Raw genomic sequence first — 14,414 nt, 5'->3', positions numbered from 1 at the left:
GAGAATGAGGTATGGATGCAAGATAAACCCAGTGGGTAATAAGTAGGATGCCTCATGTCCCAAAGGATGCTGACCCATTGTCCAACTTAGTCTTGATGGTACTGAGCCTCAAGGTATGGGTCTGTTTCCCTGGTGCCTTGTAGTGGGACTTAACAGGCAGTGTGTGTCCTGATAAGAGCCTGCCTAGCCCACGTGTTTTGAACCTTGGGTCTCTTTTTTTTTTTTTTTTTTTAAGATTTTTATTTATTTATTTATTTGGCAGAGACATGGCGAGAGGGAACACAAGGAGGGGGAGGGAGAGAGGGAGAAGCAGGTTTCCTGCTGAGCAGAGAGCCCATGCAGGGCTCCGTCCCAGGACCCTGGGATCATGACCTGAGCTGAAGGCAGACGCTTAACCTCTGAGCCACCCAGGCACCCCAGGACTTTGAGCTTCTTGAGAGCATGAGCCTTGCTTTACATGTCTGAACCCTCCTTGGGGCCTAATGAATCATCCTGCACATGGCAAGTCCCTTGTCAGTGGTCAAAGTCCGCCAGCTCATTGTCTGCAAACAGAGCTGAACTAATGCTAACATTTCTAAGAGATTCTTAATGTGCTGGGAAGGCACGGAGCTGACCAGAAGTAGTACGGACCGGATATCCTCTCTCGAGGGGAACTTGATGGTGTGGGGTTCTCTGCTCTGGGTTTCACATGTATTTCTGTCTGTGCTATCATCATCTCACTTGGCTTAAGAGAAAACTACATTTGGAGAAATTAGCTGAATTGTTCCCAGTGACCAAGGTTACACGTTGGGAAGTCTAGGGTTTACACTCAGCTCCCCAAGTTAGCCGCTCCACTGCCCTGTGACCTTTAGCACATACCAACGTGACTTTGGGGGACATCCTGGAAGGAGAGCCAGGTGCTTTCTTGCTTTGAAGCGATTGATTCCTGCCTCTTCTTAGAAACAAAAACATTAAATACAGTTGTTTTCATGGAACAGTGAGTTTAGCCAACAGGGTGAGCTTTATAGAACCCAGATAGGCCTTTCTGGAAACACAATGTAATTCCAAAATACAGTGTTTGCCACAGTCTGTTTCCAAGGCCCACTGCCTCGTAATTATTTTGTTTTAGGATAATAGCAGTTGAGGGCCTGGATTTTGTAGTTGGAAACCCAGGTTCCAATCCTGTCTCTGCCATGAATTTGCTAGGTCTCTAGACAAGTTTTTGGACCCTCTCTGAACTCTGGCTTCCTGCTCCTAGCAGTGAGACTTGTGATCTTGCATTTGGAAAGTGTCTGACAGGAAGTGGGCTATAATAAAAACACAGGTTACACGGAGTCCAGAGTCTGGGGTGGTTAAACGAAAGAAATCTGAGAATTTCCAGTGAACACATTGTTGCATTCCCTCCACTGGCTTTGGCAGAAGTAGAAAATGACCAGAGATCTTATTTTCACATTGCTTAATACAGGTTTGTGCACCCTAAGATTCTTGTTGAAACTAAAGCTTCCTATTTATACACACATTATTTTGGAGTAAAGTAAATAATCACAGAACTTCTAGCTGGGTACCTACGAGGCTCCATTGTGGCTAAGGATGCTCTCCTTTTCCCCAGCAGCCATGTAGGTCCATAGACTCTGGGAGAGGAGGGGCAGCGGGGGCAGGGGGATAGGGAGGCACCACAGATCCTGCACCGCGCAGGTGCACTGAACTGGGAAACATAGTTCTTAAGTTGTACAGTGAGGACCTTCATCTCTGTGATCGGCTTCCCTGAAGGTGCTGCCATCCCCATCCTCACCGTCCTTGGCTCTCTGCAAGCTAGCCGACCCCACTCGGCTGATCCCATAAACAGACCATACTCATGCTTGCTCAACTAACGCCACCCAATCTGGCTGCAGGTTTTATATATGTCGTATTTATATATGTCATATTTAAATATTTAAATATTTATATATGTGACATATTTATATATGTCATATTTAAATATGTATATTTATATATATACAATGTCAATGCTGATAAGATGCAGTGGCCCGCCTCCAAAGCAAACAGCTCTCGTGCATTGGTGTGACCCGGTGTTATGCCAGAAGTGGAACTGAGAGCTCGTAAACTCTACTGCTCTAGACAAAATGGGGCGGCACTCAGTTTTCAACCCTGGAGTGTCGTGGTCACAACTTGAAGGCTTACCATGTGCTGGGCACTATACCAAACACTATGTGTACAAGGTCGCTTAATTTTTCTCCGTAACTATGACTGAAGTCAGGTCCATCTGCACCGTATGTCCCTCTGTTGTTTTTGGGTGCTTGAATTAGTTTGAGAAAGTTTCTGTTCTTTGCAGCCAAATATCCCTCACCAAGACATCTACTAGTGAAAAGGGTTAACTGACAGTTGCTAACTAAACCACCCTCCTCCCTGAGCTATGGGGAGCAGGTAAAAGCACACTAAAGATTGGGATGGAAATAACATGTGTATAAGAGGTCAATAATGTAGCTTTGGCCCTTTTTCAAGAGGTGGGTTAACAATAAAATCCCACCGCGACAGTCCTTTACTTAAAGGCAGTACCTTTGCAGCATGGTCCTAGAAGGGTCTGTTTCTTGGCCCCTGAGACGGACTAGCTCAGAGGCTTTGAACTTACGACGTCACCACCCGAGCCTCTGTGTCATCACCAGCTGTAACCATGGCACCTATCCTCATGAACAGTAGACTTTCAGCTTCCCACCGTCTCTTGCCCCCCACTTCTGGTAGCAGGAGCACACTCACCTTTTAGGGAATTCCTTCTACTCTGTACGTGCGGTGTTGCTGGGATTGTTAGTTAAAGTAGCCTACCCTCCTCCAGCCAAAAGTTAGGCATGTTCTCACCTGGAATTTAAGTCTCCGGTGGAGTTCTGCAAGGACTAAAAAAAAAAAAATGTTTGTGTTTGAAGGTGTGAGCCCCATAGGAAGCCTGCAAGTAATAGACAACCCAACTTAGAGTAGCTTAATCAGACAGAGTCTGATTTTCTTGCATAAACAGTCTCCAGGTAAGCAGCAGCTGGCATCAGGTCAGCTGCTCAACAATGTCTCGGCTTCCCTCCTGATCACAAAGTAATTGCAGAAGTTCCAGCATTGCATCCAAGTTCAAGGCAGGAAGAGGAGATCAAGGGAAAGCTTCAGTTGTTTCTATCACTCTTATCAAGAAGAGTACAATCTTTTCCAGAAATCTCCCAGCTATCTGGCTGGAACTGTGTCTCATGGCCACCCCTACCTGAAAAGAGGACCATACTGAACAAACTATTGATCCCCCTGCTTCCTGACCCTGAAGTTGCCTTGCTTTTTGCTTCTCCTAAACCTAATTCTTAAGCTTTCAAGTCCACGGCCTCTCTCATAGCCCTCCGTGTAAATTCTCAGCGTCAACTTCGGTTGCTTGTGCTCAGAAAATTCTGACAGCCCTACCCTCTAAGTGTTGCTGTCAGGATGATAAGAGAACGTGGAATACTAAACGGTCAGTAAGTGTTAGCTATGACGATTTTACCCAAGGTTGCACAGCTCGTTGGAGCTGGTCAACCTTCCAAGCCCCTGTATGCTCCATTCCACTAAATTGCCTCTCAGGCTCCAGTTTATTAAACAATTTGCTCACTCTGCAAGTACAGAGGGACACGTCGACCCAGGGAAAAAGAATAAGGGCTGAACTGTATTTTCTAGAAACTTTTATAAGTAGTAGGCATTGTGAAGGCAAGTGGGCATGCCTGGCCCCCAGGTCCAGACCAACACAATGGTTCATTCAGATGAGTGATAAAGGAGAGGCTGTTCCCAGAATAGCTGGCCCCTTGAATTGTGGTACAGGCAACTTCCAAGCAGAGCCAGGCCACTGCCAGGAAGAGGACAGGGGCCAGATGCCCGGCTGTGACCCTGCCCTGAGGGCTGGGGGCCCGTGGGGAGGCCAGAGGAGGTGCCAGTGGGGTCTACCCCCCGTTTAGAATGCCAGCTCTGCTGCTAACCAGCCACAGGCCCTCAGATGAGGTGCTTAACCTTCCATGCCTCACTTTCTCATCTGGAAAATGGGGATAATAACCCCTAGTGCTTGGTCATTAAGAAGATTAATGGAGGGCGCCTGGGTGGCTCAGTGGTTTAAGCCGCTGCCTTCGGCTCAGGTCATGATCTCAGGTCCTGGGATCGAGTCCCACATCGGGCTCTCTGCTCAGCAGGGAGCCTGCTTCCTCCTCTCTCTCTGCCTGCCTCTCTGCCTACTTGTGATCTCTCTCTCTGTCAAATAAATAAATAAAATCTTTAAAAAAAAAAAAAAAAAAGAAGATTAATGGAGTTAAGACAAGTGCGTGACATGCAGCAGCCTCGCTTGGTGAGTTCACTATCACTGTCCTTGGCGGGACAACCAAGCTGTAAGCTGTGGTTTCCGGAGTTTAGGCCTTGCTAAATTATCCAGAGTGGGTTTGGTTAAAAGTGACATTAGAAGTGACATCCCCCCCCTTCCCTGCTCCATTTTCTTCATCAGTTTACCAGGGCTTAATGGTGAACTAAAGAATCTATCTACAACTGTATTATCACAATAGCTGGTCTTTACTGAGCACCTACTATACGTCCCAGTACTGCTTATTCATATCTTCATCAAACACACCAAACCTGGGACATGGATGTCGTCTTCATTTTATCCACCAGAAAATGGAAGTTCAGAGAGCTGACATGATCTCCCCCAACTCACAGAGTCGTGGGTTCAAGCCTCCATTCCGGCGGCAATAACAAAATACCATAGACTGGGGGCCTTGAGCAGCAGACATTTATTTCTCACAGGTCTGGAGGGTGGAAAGTGCAAGATCAAGTCTCTAGCATATTCAGTGTCAGGTGAAAACTCACTTCCGGGGTCACAGACTTCCATCTTCTTCCTGTGTCCTCATGAGGCAGTTGGGGCAAAGGAGATCTCCGGGGCGCCTCTTCTAAGGGCATTAATCCCCTTCATGGGGGCTCCATCCTTATGAGCTCATCACCTCCCAAAGATCCCACCTCCTAACACCTTCCTCTTGGGGGTAGGATATCAACATAGAGATCTGAGGGGACACAAACATGTATTCCATCACAACCCTGTTGTACTCCAAGCCACAAGCACTACATGTCCCGAAAAGACATCCGGAGCTACAACAGGCTTGGCAAATCACCATGCGCCTATAAAGGGGCTGGCCCTTGGGCAGGATGAGACCACCAGCGGTGCGTCTAGATGCGGAGATAAGGGCAGTGGGAGGCCCAGGGGAACAAACCCAGAAGAAGCTTTCTTATCTCCAGCAGGCTATGATGAGGGAACCAACAACCCATGTTCTTCCTGGCTGAACAAGGCTTGGGCAGGGGGAAATTATAAACCCCAACCGCCATGAGAGAGTTCAAGTTAGTGTTGGAAGAAACCCCTACCTCACTGTGTCACCTGTCTTAAGGGTGACACGTCAGCCCCCCTTCTCCTGAGATGGGAGATAGATGAGTCTCGAGAGAGCACCAGGCCTGTCTTTGGCCCACTCTCCTCTGTGCCCGTAAAGGCCCTTCCCCTGTGGACGAGGCCTGAGGTTTTCCCACCAGGCCTGGCCCTGGAGAGCTGAGCTCAGTTCAGAGGTTCAGTCCTGGCAAACCCACCTGGTTTCTTTTCTTTCTTTCTTTCTTTTTAAAGATTTTATTTATTTATTTGACACACAGAGAGAGAAATCACAAGTAGGCAGAGAGGCAGGCAGAGTGGGGGGTGGGGAGCAGGCTCCCTGCTGAGCAGAGAGCCCAATGCGGGACTCGATCTCAGGACCCTGAGATCATGACCTGAACCGACCGAATGCAAAGGCTTAACCCACTGAGCCACCCAGGCACCCACCCACCTGATTTTCAGACCTAGAGCCACGTCCTCCAACAGACCTGTATCTGCGAAGAAGGACCTGGGTGAGTGTCTCTTGCAGCTGGTTCCAAGTGCCGGCAGGGAGCTTGGGTGTCAGAAATCGAATCCCTTCGGCCCCAACAGGCTCGCACTTAATGGGAATTTGAGTAGTGAGGCAAGTGCTGCAAGAGCTTTTGAGCCCGGTGAGGGAAAGAAAGTTTCTATTTAAAACAAATGTAGAAACAAACAAACAAACAACAGATGTAAGCCTGCTCTGCGTTTTCATCACCAACTTGACAGTTACCAGACACGTATTTGCAAAACAAATTTGTAGGGTTTTGCCTTAACCACTGCAGTTTGTTAGTACCCCATAAGGACTTCACCTCACCAGGATTTGCCGCAGTGCGTGCTCATTGTAGCATTTTCCCGTTATGCAGTTGTTAGAGGAAACAGCCTTTCTTTTAATCTACCCCTTGTAACATCAGGATTGTCTTATAATTAGGCTACCCAGGATAAACACTGTTCTGATTACCCTGAAGTTAGGGAGAAAAGTCTGTAAGCTTTTTCTCTTTGAATGGATATATATGAATAAAAACGTGATTAGATTACATCATTTAAAAAACATACTGCAAAATCGCTTTCCCTTCCAAGGCTCTTTAATATATAATAAGAGTTAACATCACTGAGCATGTTCTATGGCCAGGTACTTAGATGGCCTCATTTTAATCTTGCCAGTATAATGAGGAAGTACCATTGCTATTCTCATTATATAGATTAAAAAACCGAAGTTCAGAAAGGTTCATCCACACAGCTCAGTACATAATAGATTCAGGAGTTGGTCCCAGGTCTGAGTCCAAAACTCTGGTTCTTACCACTACTGTGGTTCTGTAGAAGTAGGAAAAAAACCTTTTCTTCTACCCTCTTAGGTTCAGTAGCTGGGTCATGTGGATTAAACCAACAAAAGACAGATTACCAGTAGATAAGATTTATTTTGCATGCACATGGGGCCTCACAGAAAAGGTGTGAAAACCCAAAGAAACATTTGGGCTTGAAAGCTGATAAGTCATTCTAACAAAAGGTGATAAAATTGTAAACAAGGGACAAGACAAAGAAAAAGAGGGTTGGTCTTCTAGAAGTCCTAAATTGTGGGAAGGTGGATACCTGGGGGAAACTCATTGAAGATTAGGGTTGTGTAATAAAATTAGTTTATTCAGACTCAAGTCAGTGCCATCTCCAGTGAGAATTATCATCTCTTTTCCCTGGTATGGGAGTGGGGAGCAGATACCTTCACCAAGGGAAACTGATATTACCCTCACCAAAGGAAATTTATACCCTGCTTTTAGGCAGAAAGGGAGAGGACAGAACTTCTCCTGTGTCTGTCTTTCTCAGTTGCCTTCAGCTTATAATAATCTGTATCCCAAAGTGGCATAGTTTGGCGTGCTATATTCTGGTCCCCTCAGTTCCTCAAACACATAACACTGTTTTAAAAGTTCCCTAATAGGGGGCTGCCTGGGTGGCTCAGTAGGTTAACCTTTTGCCTTCGGCTCAGGTCATGATCTCAGGGTCCTGGGATCGAGCCCTGCATCGGACTCTCTGCTCAGCAGGGAGCCTGCTTCCTCCTCTCTCTCTGCCTGCCTCTCTGCCTACTTGCGATCTCTGTCAAATAAAATCCTAAAAAAAAAAAAAAAAAAAAAAAAAAAAAAAAAAAAAAAAAAAATCTCAAATAGGAACACCTGGGGAGTGCAGTCGGTTAAGCACCCAGCTCTTGGTTTTGGCTCAGGCCATGATCTCAGGGTCGTGAGATGGAGTCCCACGTCAGGCTCCACAAAGAGTCTGTTGGAGACACTTCCTCCCACTCTGTCCCTCCCCTCTCCTCAAATAAATAAATAAATCTTTTTTTTTTTTTTAAGGTCTCAAATATTTATTGAGTTTTATTATATGCTTAACATCATAGGCTGAATTCTTGTCCTCGAGGAGCTGGCACTTAAGTACGGGAAGACAAACTGCTCGGCTTCAGACAAGCCCCTCCATGGGGACAGCTGCTCTTTACACTTGGACAGAGTTTCTAAGTTTCCAAGTAAGTCACACACATCATTCTGTCTTCTGTTGGATCATCACAAACAACTATATGAGGTAGCCTGGTGCTGTTATTTTTATTTTACAGGAAACCCTCTTAGAAGTCAAGCAACTTACCCAAAGATATCCAGCTTGGACATCTGAGTGCCCGCTGTTCCACTGTATATGTTACAGAATTTTTGTCCCCTTAGCGCCTGTGGTTCTTGGTCATGCCTCTTGGAAGAATGAAGAGGTAGACCAGACGAAGAGTGGTGGGCAACAAAGCAAAGTTCATTGAGCAAAGCAAAGTTCATTAAGCTCCCAGAGAGGGAGGGGAGCGTGAGTGGGTTACTCCCAGAGTGTCTAAGTTTAAGGGTTTCTATGAGCTCTTTCCTGGAGCGGTCTTAAGCAGTCAGGATGTGCTGAGTCATGCCAACCAGGGCTTTAGTCAGATATCTGCCTACTTATTAGGTTAATGTCTCCGTGCTGATGGTCTTTTTTTTGCTGACATCTCTGAGTGTGTCTTTGCCTCTGATATTGCCAAATGCCTTGTGGTTAATTGCTTATTTAAGGATGTTTTGCAGAAGTAATTTCTGCAAAGGCTGCAAAGCAAAATGTTAGTGTGGTCCTTTCTAAGCTGCAAAACAGACCATCAGAGCTGTTTTATTTTAGCCGTTCTGAGTCCATATTTCCTTGTTGGGACCCTGGTCCTGAGTATCTAACTGTCCAGGTCACTCCTAACATCTACACACACACACACACATACATACATGTACACACACACACACAGACCCCTATATGAACCATATGTCTACAGCCAATAAACCAATGCATATATGTAGCATTTGCCAGTGGAGCTCCTACTGACTCAGATCTTGGCTGGCCCCCACCCACCTTTGTCCATTCTCACCAATAATCACTAGGGGGAGGCTTTCAAGGAAATTTACCTCCCCTCAGTCTGTGGCTAATAACACAGGCTACTCAGGTAAAACGATCAGGACAAGCCTCTTGGACAGTATGTACAGGTTCCTCTTAAAGAACGGGTAAGCTATTCGAGGTGGGTTCAGCAGGATTATTTTGGTGACTTGTTTCCTGTTAGCGCCTAATAATGTGTCTGGAAAAGAACTAAAGTAAAACTGCATTTCATTGAAGACATTCTACTTCAGATCTATTACAAATTCATACCAGGGTCCCGTTCTCTAGAATCTTTCACAACACTGGGAAATTTGGCAGAAACATGAGTTGGCTCTAACAGCCGATCTCCATCAACCTCTTCTCCTTTGCCTCCTGTTGTAGAGGATGAAAATTCATCTCCCCAGATACTTTGCGGCGAGAGGTGCTAAGGCTGTGGTAGGGGGCGGGTTTCTAGGGAATATTTTTCTCCCTGTGAAAGGAAAGGCAGACTGGAAAATGTATTCTTGCGGTTCTGGCCAGCTCCCTACTTCCTGTTCTTGTCTGAGGTTCTGTGGGGAAGGGAGATGTGAGATGGGAGGTAGGGCCGGGGGCGCAACAGCAGGGAAGCGAGGCCTGTGGAAATGCAGGGTCGCTGGGAAGAGTCGAGGGGCGGGACGGGATCGGAGGCTGCAGGACATAGGATGTGGGAGCCTAGCGGAAAACCAGGGGTGAGGATAGCGCGGACGAGGGCGCGCCCGCGAGACTCCCAGACCTCCCGCTCTCCCCACCCTCTCCCACTGCAAGGACTCCGCCTGCCGTCAATGGGCGGGGCACGTTCTGGGGCGTGGCCGGCCGGCCCTTAGAACTCCGCCCGTTCGGGGCGGGGCTGGCCGAAAGGGCGGGGCCACGCGCCTTCGGGGCGTGGCCTGTAGAACCTCAGAATCCCGGCGACTCGGGGCTGAGGCGCGCGTCTCCCGGCGCGGGGTTCCTCCCACGCAGCCTCCCATTCAAAAGATGCCGAAGGGGCGGCGCGGCAGCCAGAGCCCTACCATGAGCCAGCGGCCGGCCCCGCCCCTCTACTTCCCTTCCCTCTACGATCGTGGCATCTCCTCGTCCCCGCTCAGCGACTTCAACATCTGGAAGAAGCTCTTCGTGCCGCTGAAGGCGGGCGGGGCGGCGGCGGGCGGGGCGGTGGCGGGGCGGCCCCTGCCCCAGGCACCCCAGGTTCCGGCCCCCCCGCCGCCGCCACCGGGCCTGGGGCCTCCCAGCGAGCGCCCCTGGCCTCCGCCCTGGCCCTCCGGCCTGGCCTCCATCCCCTACGAGCCTCTGCGCTTCTTCTATTCGCCACCGCCGGGGCCCGAGGTGGCTGCCTCGCCACTGGCCCCCGGCCCCACGACCCCTCGGGTCGCCTCCGCCTCCCACCCCGAGGAGTTGTGCGAGCTGGAGATCCGGATTAAGGAGCTGGAGCTGCTCACCATCACTGGGGACGGCTTCGACTCTCAGCGCTGTGCGTGACCTTGCCCGAGTCCCCTCTTAGCCCGCCTTGGCTCGCTCCTTGGCTCCCTCCTTGGCTCCAAGCCTTCCCAAACCTCTCCCCTGCAGTGTGGCCTCCGGCCCAAACTCCAGCCCCCAGGAATCCCAGATCCCAGATCAACTCCTCCAGCACCCAGCCACACCCCCCAGCGCCCCGACGCCCCCATCCTGGATTTCAACCGATGTCTTCCCTCACCACAGTCAGGATTTCATGAGCACTTTTGGCCCAAACTCCACCCTCCTCCCATCCTGAGCCCGTTTGGTAATCTGGACTCTGAGCCTCCAGACCTAGAACTCAAACCACCACAGCCCCCATCCTACTTTAAACTTTTACACCATGACACCCCTCCCCCCCACCGTGGTAGTAATATTACCATCACCCACCACACACACCCCCTACCTCTACAAACTTCAGCTTTAGGGTTTATCTTCAACTTTGGTCCTGAATGGGAGGAGGTGGAAGCAAGGTCAGTTGGTGTGTCTGTAGGTAGACACTCCAACTTAGGTCTGTAGATGGGAATTGTGCGAGACCCAGGAAGCCCAAGGACAGATCATCTAGGGGCTTTGAGGCCGTCCACTTCTCAGTGCTGAAAGGAAACCTTCTTGTGAACCCTGGCCCTGATCCTGGAAGCTGTCTCACCAGGGTCCTGAGCTCTGCCCTCTGACTGTAGGTTTAAAGTCTTAGCGATCTGGACAAGGGCAGACCAGATGTGCTGATATGGGCAGGATTCCTCTAGCTTGCAAGCTAACTGATCCTTCCCATTGGAGGGTACAGTTAAGTCTGATTCTCCCATAAGGACCTATCATACTGTGGAATATTCAGTAGCCATAAGCTGTTCTGCAGACTTTGTCTTCCCATCACCTGTTCCGACTAAGGCTTATAGTATACCAATGGAGGACGGGATATTGCTCTAGAAAGACCATCCCCATTATTGTAAAACAAAACAAAACAAAAACAACAGGTTAAATTGGCTCCCCTGCCATACAGGCAAGGGGAGTATGAAATAACCTAAATGTTCAGGTTAATGTGACCATGAGAATCGTCCCCAACTCATCAGGCATCCCCTGTAAGGTCCTTTCCCCCACAGCCATGGAAAGAATTCCTAGAAGACAGGCTTGTCTAAGTCTTGGATTTCTTTACTACATATTATCCACTTAAACATGTTTTGTCTGTTAGGGATTTTTTTCCTACCCATGTTGGGTTTTGGGTTCACGCAGGGAACACACAATTGCTTCCCAGAAGCTTACTTTGGAAGTGTTAGAAAAGCCCTTATCTTTACTACAGCTGTGTTTGTTTTGTTCTCCTGCAGATAAATTCTTGAAGGCACTGAAAGATGAAAAGTTACAAGGACTGAAGACAAGGCAGCCTGGAAAGAAGTCGGCCTCTCTCTCCTGAAGAGCTGCCCACCAGAGCCTGGGCAGCTGCCTCCTTAGGTGTTAGTGCTTAGATAATGTGTCCCGTTTGTTGTCATTTCAAAGATCGTTATTTTCTGTTCTGTATTTACCGCTGTTCTCACTGCTCCCAGCATGTGCTCCACATACAGTGCCCACTTGTGGGGTAAATCTCATGGTCTGTCTCCTCTCTGTGCTGCTGCTGGGGAAGGTCTCTCACAGGGTCTGGAAGCCTCTGAGACCATAGGAGGGGACACCCAACACTGCCACATGAAAGGAATTGGGAAAACCCAAGGGCAATATGTATTTGGTTTGCTGTTTCCCTGCTCAGAAAGGTTCTTTAAAGCCTGAAACAAACGGTTTGTTCTCAAACAGCTTTAGACCTGGGAAGTGTTTTGTTTAATAGTTTTTGGGCCCCCAAAACTCTGATAATCTGATCAAAGCTATGGTCCTTACTAGAAAATCACACATTCAAGAACTATGAAGGGCTTGTTATGTGCCCTCCGAGATTCAGAATTGGGAGTGGGAGAGACCTAGACAATAAATACAAGTAAGTACATCATAAGACAATATCACTGATGACCTGCCAAGGGGTAAACAAAAACAGTAGGGCAAGGTTGCTCAGGAGGGGTCAGAGGAAAGCAAGGTGGCATTTCAAATATGGTTTCTGGAAGAGGTAACATGTAAACAAGGTGTGGAGGAAGTTGAGATGTGATAGCTGGGGGAATGTTCCAGGCCCAGAGGGGCTAGGGCAAAGGCTGAAGGTGGGAGCATATGGGGTGTTTGAGGCCCGCAAGAACCCAGGTGGCTGGAGCAGGAGGAGTGAGGGGAGCATGGTAGGGCTGAGTGCAGAGAGTCCTTCCCAGTGGGACTCTGCAAACATGGGACTCTGGGTTCTACTCCAAGTGGAGTATGGAGTAGTTAGAGGGTTTTCAGTGAGTGATCGCATCTGACCTGGGCTGCTAAGGTGAGAATAGACTAAGGCAGGAAGCATGGATAGCAAGTAGGAGGCTTCATAACAATACAGCTAAAGCCAGAAGAAGTGGTGCCGCCCAGTGTGGCCCAGGCCCGGCGGCTCTTTCCCCTTTGCTGGGTCAGAGGTGTCTGTGGCCTGGGGGGTACCCACCACTGCCACCACCCCTGCCGCCAGGTGCTGTCTCTCTGGCCAGAAGGAGCAAGCGCTCAGCAACACAAGCGCACGAATAAAGAAGGAAGTATTTTAGGAAACAGTGTCACATTTTGACGCTTGGCATCTGGATTTCCCCGTGCCCTCATTCTCCCTGCAGCCACGGTAGATCTTAGCCAAAGAATTTGTGACATTTGGGCTTCCTGCAAAAGAGAACGGAAAAGGAGCGAATCCCGCATCTTATAATCGGAGCGGGAGGCGGTGTTTGGGAGGGGCCTGGTCAGCTCTGACCAATAGCACCGATCGCCCGGCACCAAGTGCCTGAGACGCCCTCTTCGAGCTGGCAAGGAGGCCTTAGCGTCGGTGACCTTGTCACGAGTAGCTTTAGCTCAGTGAGGGGGATTTAACTCCTGACCAGAGTCGCTTTTAAGAGAAGGGGTGGAGGTGAATTGGAGACCGTGGGTGCAGAAGACTCTCGAGAGGCAGTTAGCCGCCTCTTAGGGCAGTACCTGGCAGGGCAAGCGGGGTTGAGAGGTCTTTATTAAGGGAGAAATTACTGCTTGCTTGTGGTCGGGCAGAGGGAGAAAAAGTGATGGTGTCGATGAGGCCTGGCTGGAATGGTGTCCTCGAGTGGACAAGAGAGGGGGAACCTACTTTACAGTGGAAGGATCGGAGTTACGTGGCAGCAGAGACGGTTCCTCTGCCATCACTGAAGGTTCCGTCCGTGGTGTGAGCATGCAGATGCCGACAGATGGCAGAACGGGGTGCCAGGAACCTCGGTAAGTTGCAGACCCTTGTCCCAAAGTTTGTGCAGCAACCTGTGTGCTTGAGGATGCAAATGCGCATGCCTGCAAGGCCCAGTTGGAAACAGTGAAAGGGGTGCAGGGAGCCAGGTGGAGAGTGGCTAGCTGGGGAGCCTAGGCGGGTGGTGGGGGAAGCAACTGACCCTGAACTCCCACTGCTTGTTGCCCAGCCAGGAGGGTAACATGCTGCTAGGTCACAGCTCCTGCTTTCTAAATCTTAGCGATGAATTCAGATATTTCCAGAACACAATTCGGACCAAATAAAGACTGGACAGGCGGTAGAGTTTGTAACCTCTGCTCTACCCATAGCAGTCCTCTCACGCTGGTCAGGGATTCCAGGCCCGTCTCCTCTCCCCGCTTTTTTAAATGTTGATTAAAAAAAAAAAAAGATTTTATTTATTTATTTGACAGAGATCACAAGTAGGCAGAGAGGCAGAGAGAGAAGAGGAAGCAGGCTCCCCGCTGAGCAGAGAGACCCATGTGGGGCTCGATTCCTATCCTATTGCCCCTTGGGCTGGCTGCTGTTGGAGAAGCTCCCTCCTTCACTCTGAGAAACTTCTGGCTGGCAAGGCCAGTGAGAGGGGCTGGAGAATTTTAATGAAAGGGTGGGGAAAACCAAGGGTGGTACATCCAGTGGGGGGCTGTTTCCCATTCTCTCTCCAGTCCCAATAGCTCTGGCCTCCTGCTAACCCCTAACCTTATCCCCACTTGAACCCCCCATGTGCACAAGATTGGCCACCTCTGAAGGCGCAGAGGAAGACACTTGATATAAACAATTCTCATCATCACCTTGTGGGATAGG

At 49.2% G+C, this 14,414-nt stretch overlaps 1 protein-coding gene and 1 long non-coding RNA gene across 2 annotated transcripts; both read left to right on the top strand.

Moving 5' to 3' along the window:
• The first annotated feature begins 1,938 nt into the window (after positions 1-1,938).
• Positions 1,939-8,196, top strand: LOC116599430. Its single transcript, XR_004289369.1, has 3 exons — positions 1,939-2,757; positions 7,764-7,886; positions 7,974-8,196. It is a non-coding gene; the product is annotated as an uncharacterized LOC116599430 (long non-coding RNA).
• A 709-nt stretch (positions 8,197-8,905) lies between these two features.
• C9H11orf91 (chromosome 9 C11orf91 homolog) lies at positions 8,906-14,022 on the top strand. The gene is made up of 2 exons (XM_032359262.1): positions 8,906-10,265; positions 11,602-14,022. Exons 1-2 carry the CDS (start codon positions 9,773-9,775, stop codon positions 11,685-11,687), a joined length of 579 nt encoding a protein of 192 aa, XP_032215153.1. The 5' UTR covers positions 8,906-9,772; the 3' UTR covers positions 11,688-14,022.
• Positions 14,023-14,414: the final 392 nt, after the last annotated feature.

This window comes from Mustela erminea, chromosome 9, assembly GCF_009829155.1.
Source record: "Mustela erminea isolate mMusErm1 chromosome 9, mMusErm1.Pri, whole genome shotgun sequence".
Taxonomy (NCBI): Eukaryota; Metazoa; Chordata; class Mammalia; order Carnivora; family Mustelidae; genus Mustela; species Mustela erminea.
This window is presented reverse-complemented; position numbering and strand designations above follow the sequence as displayed.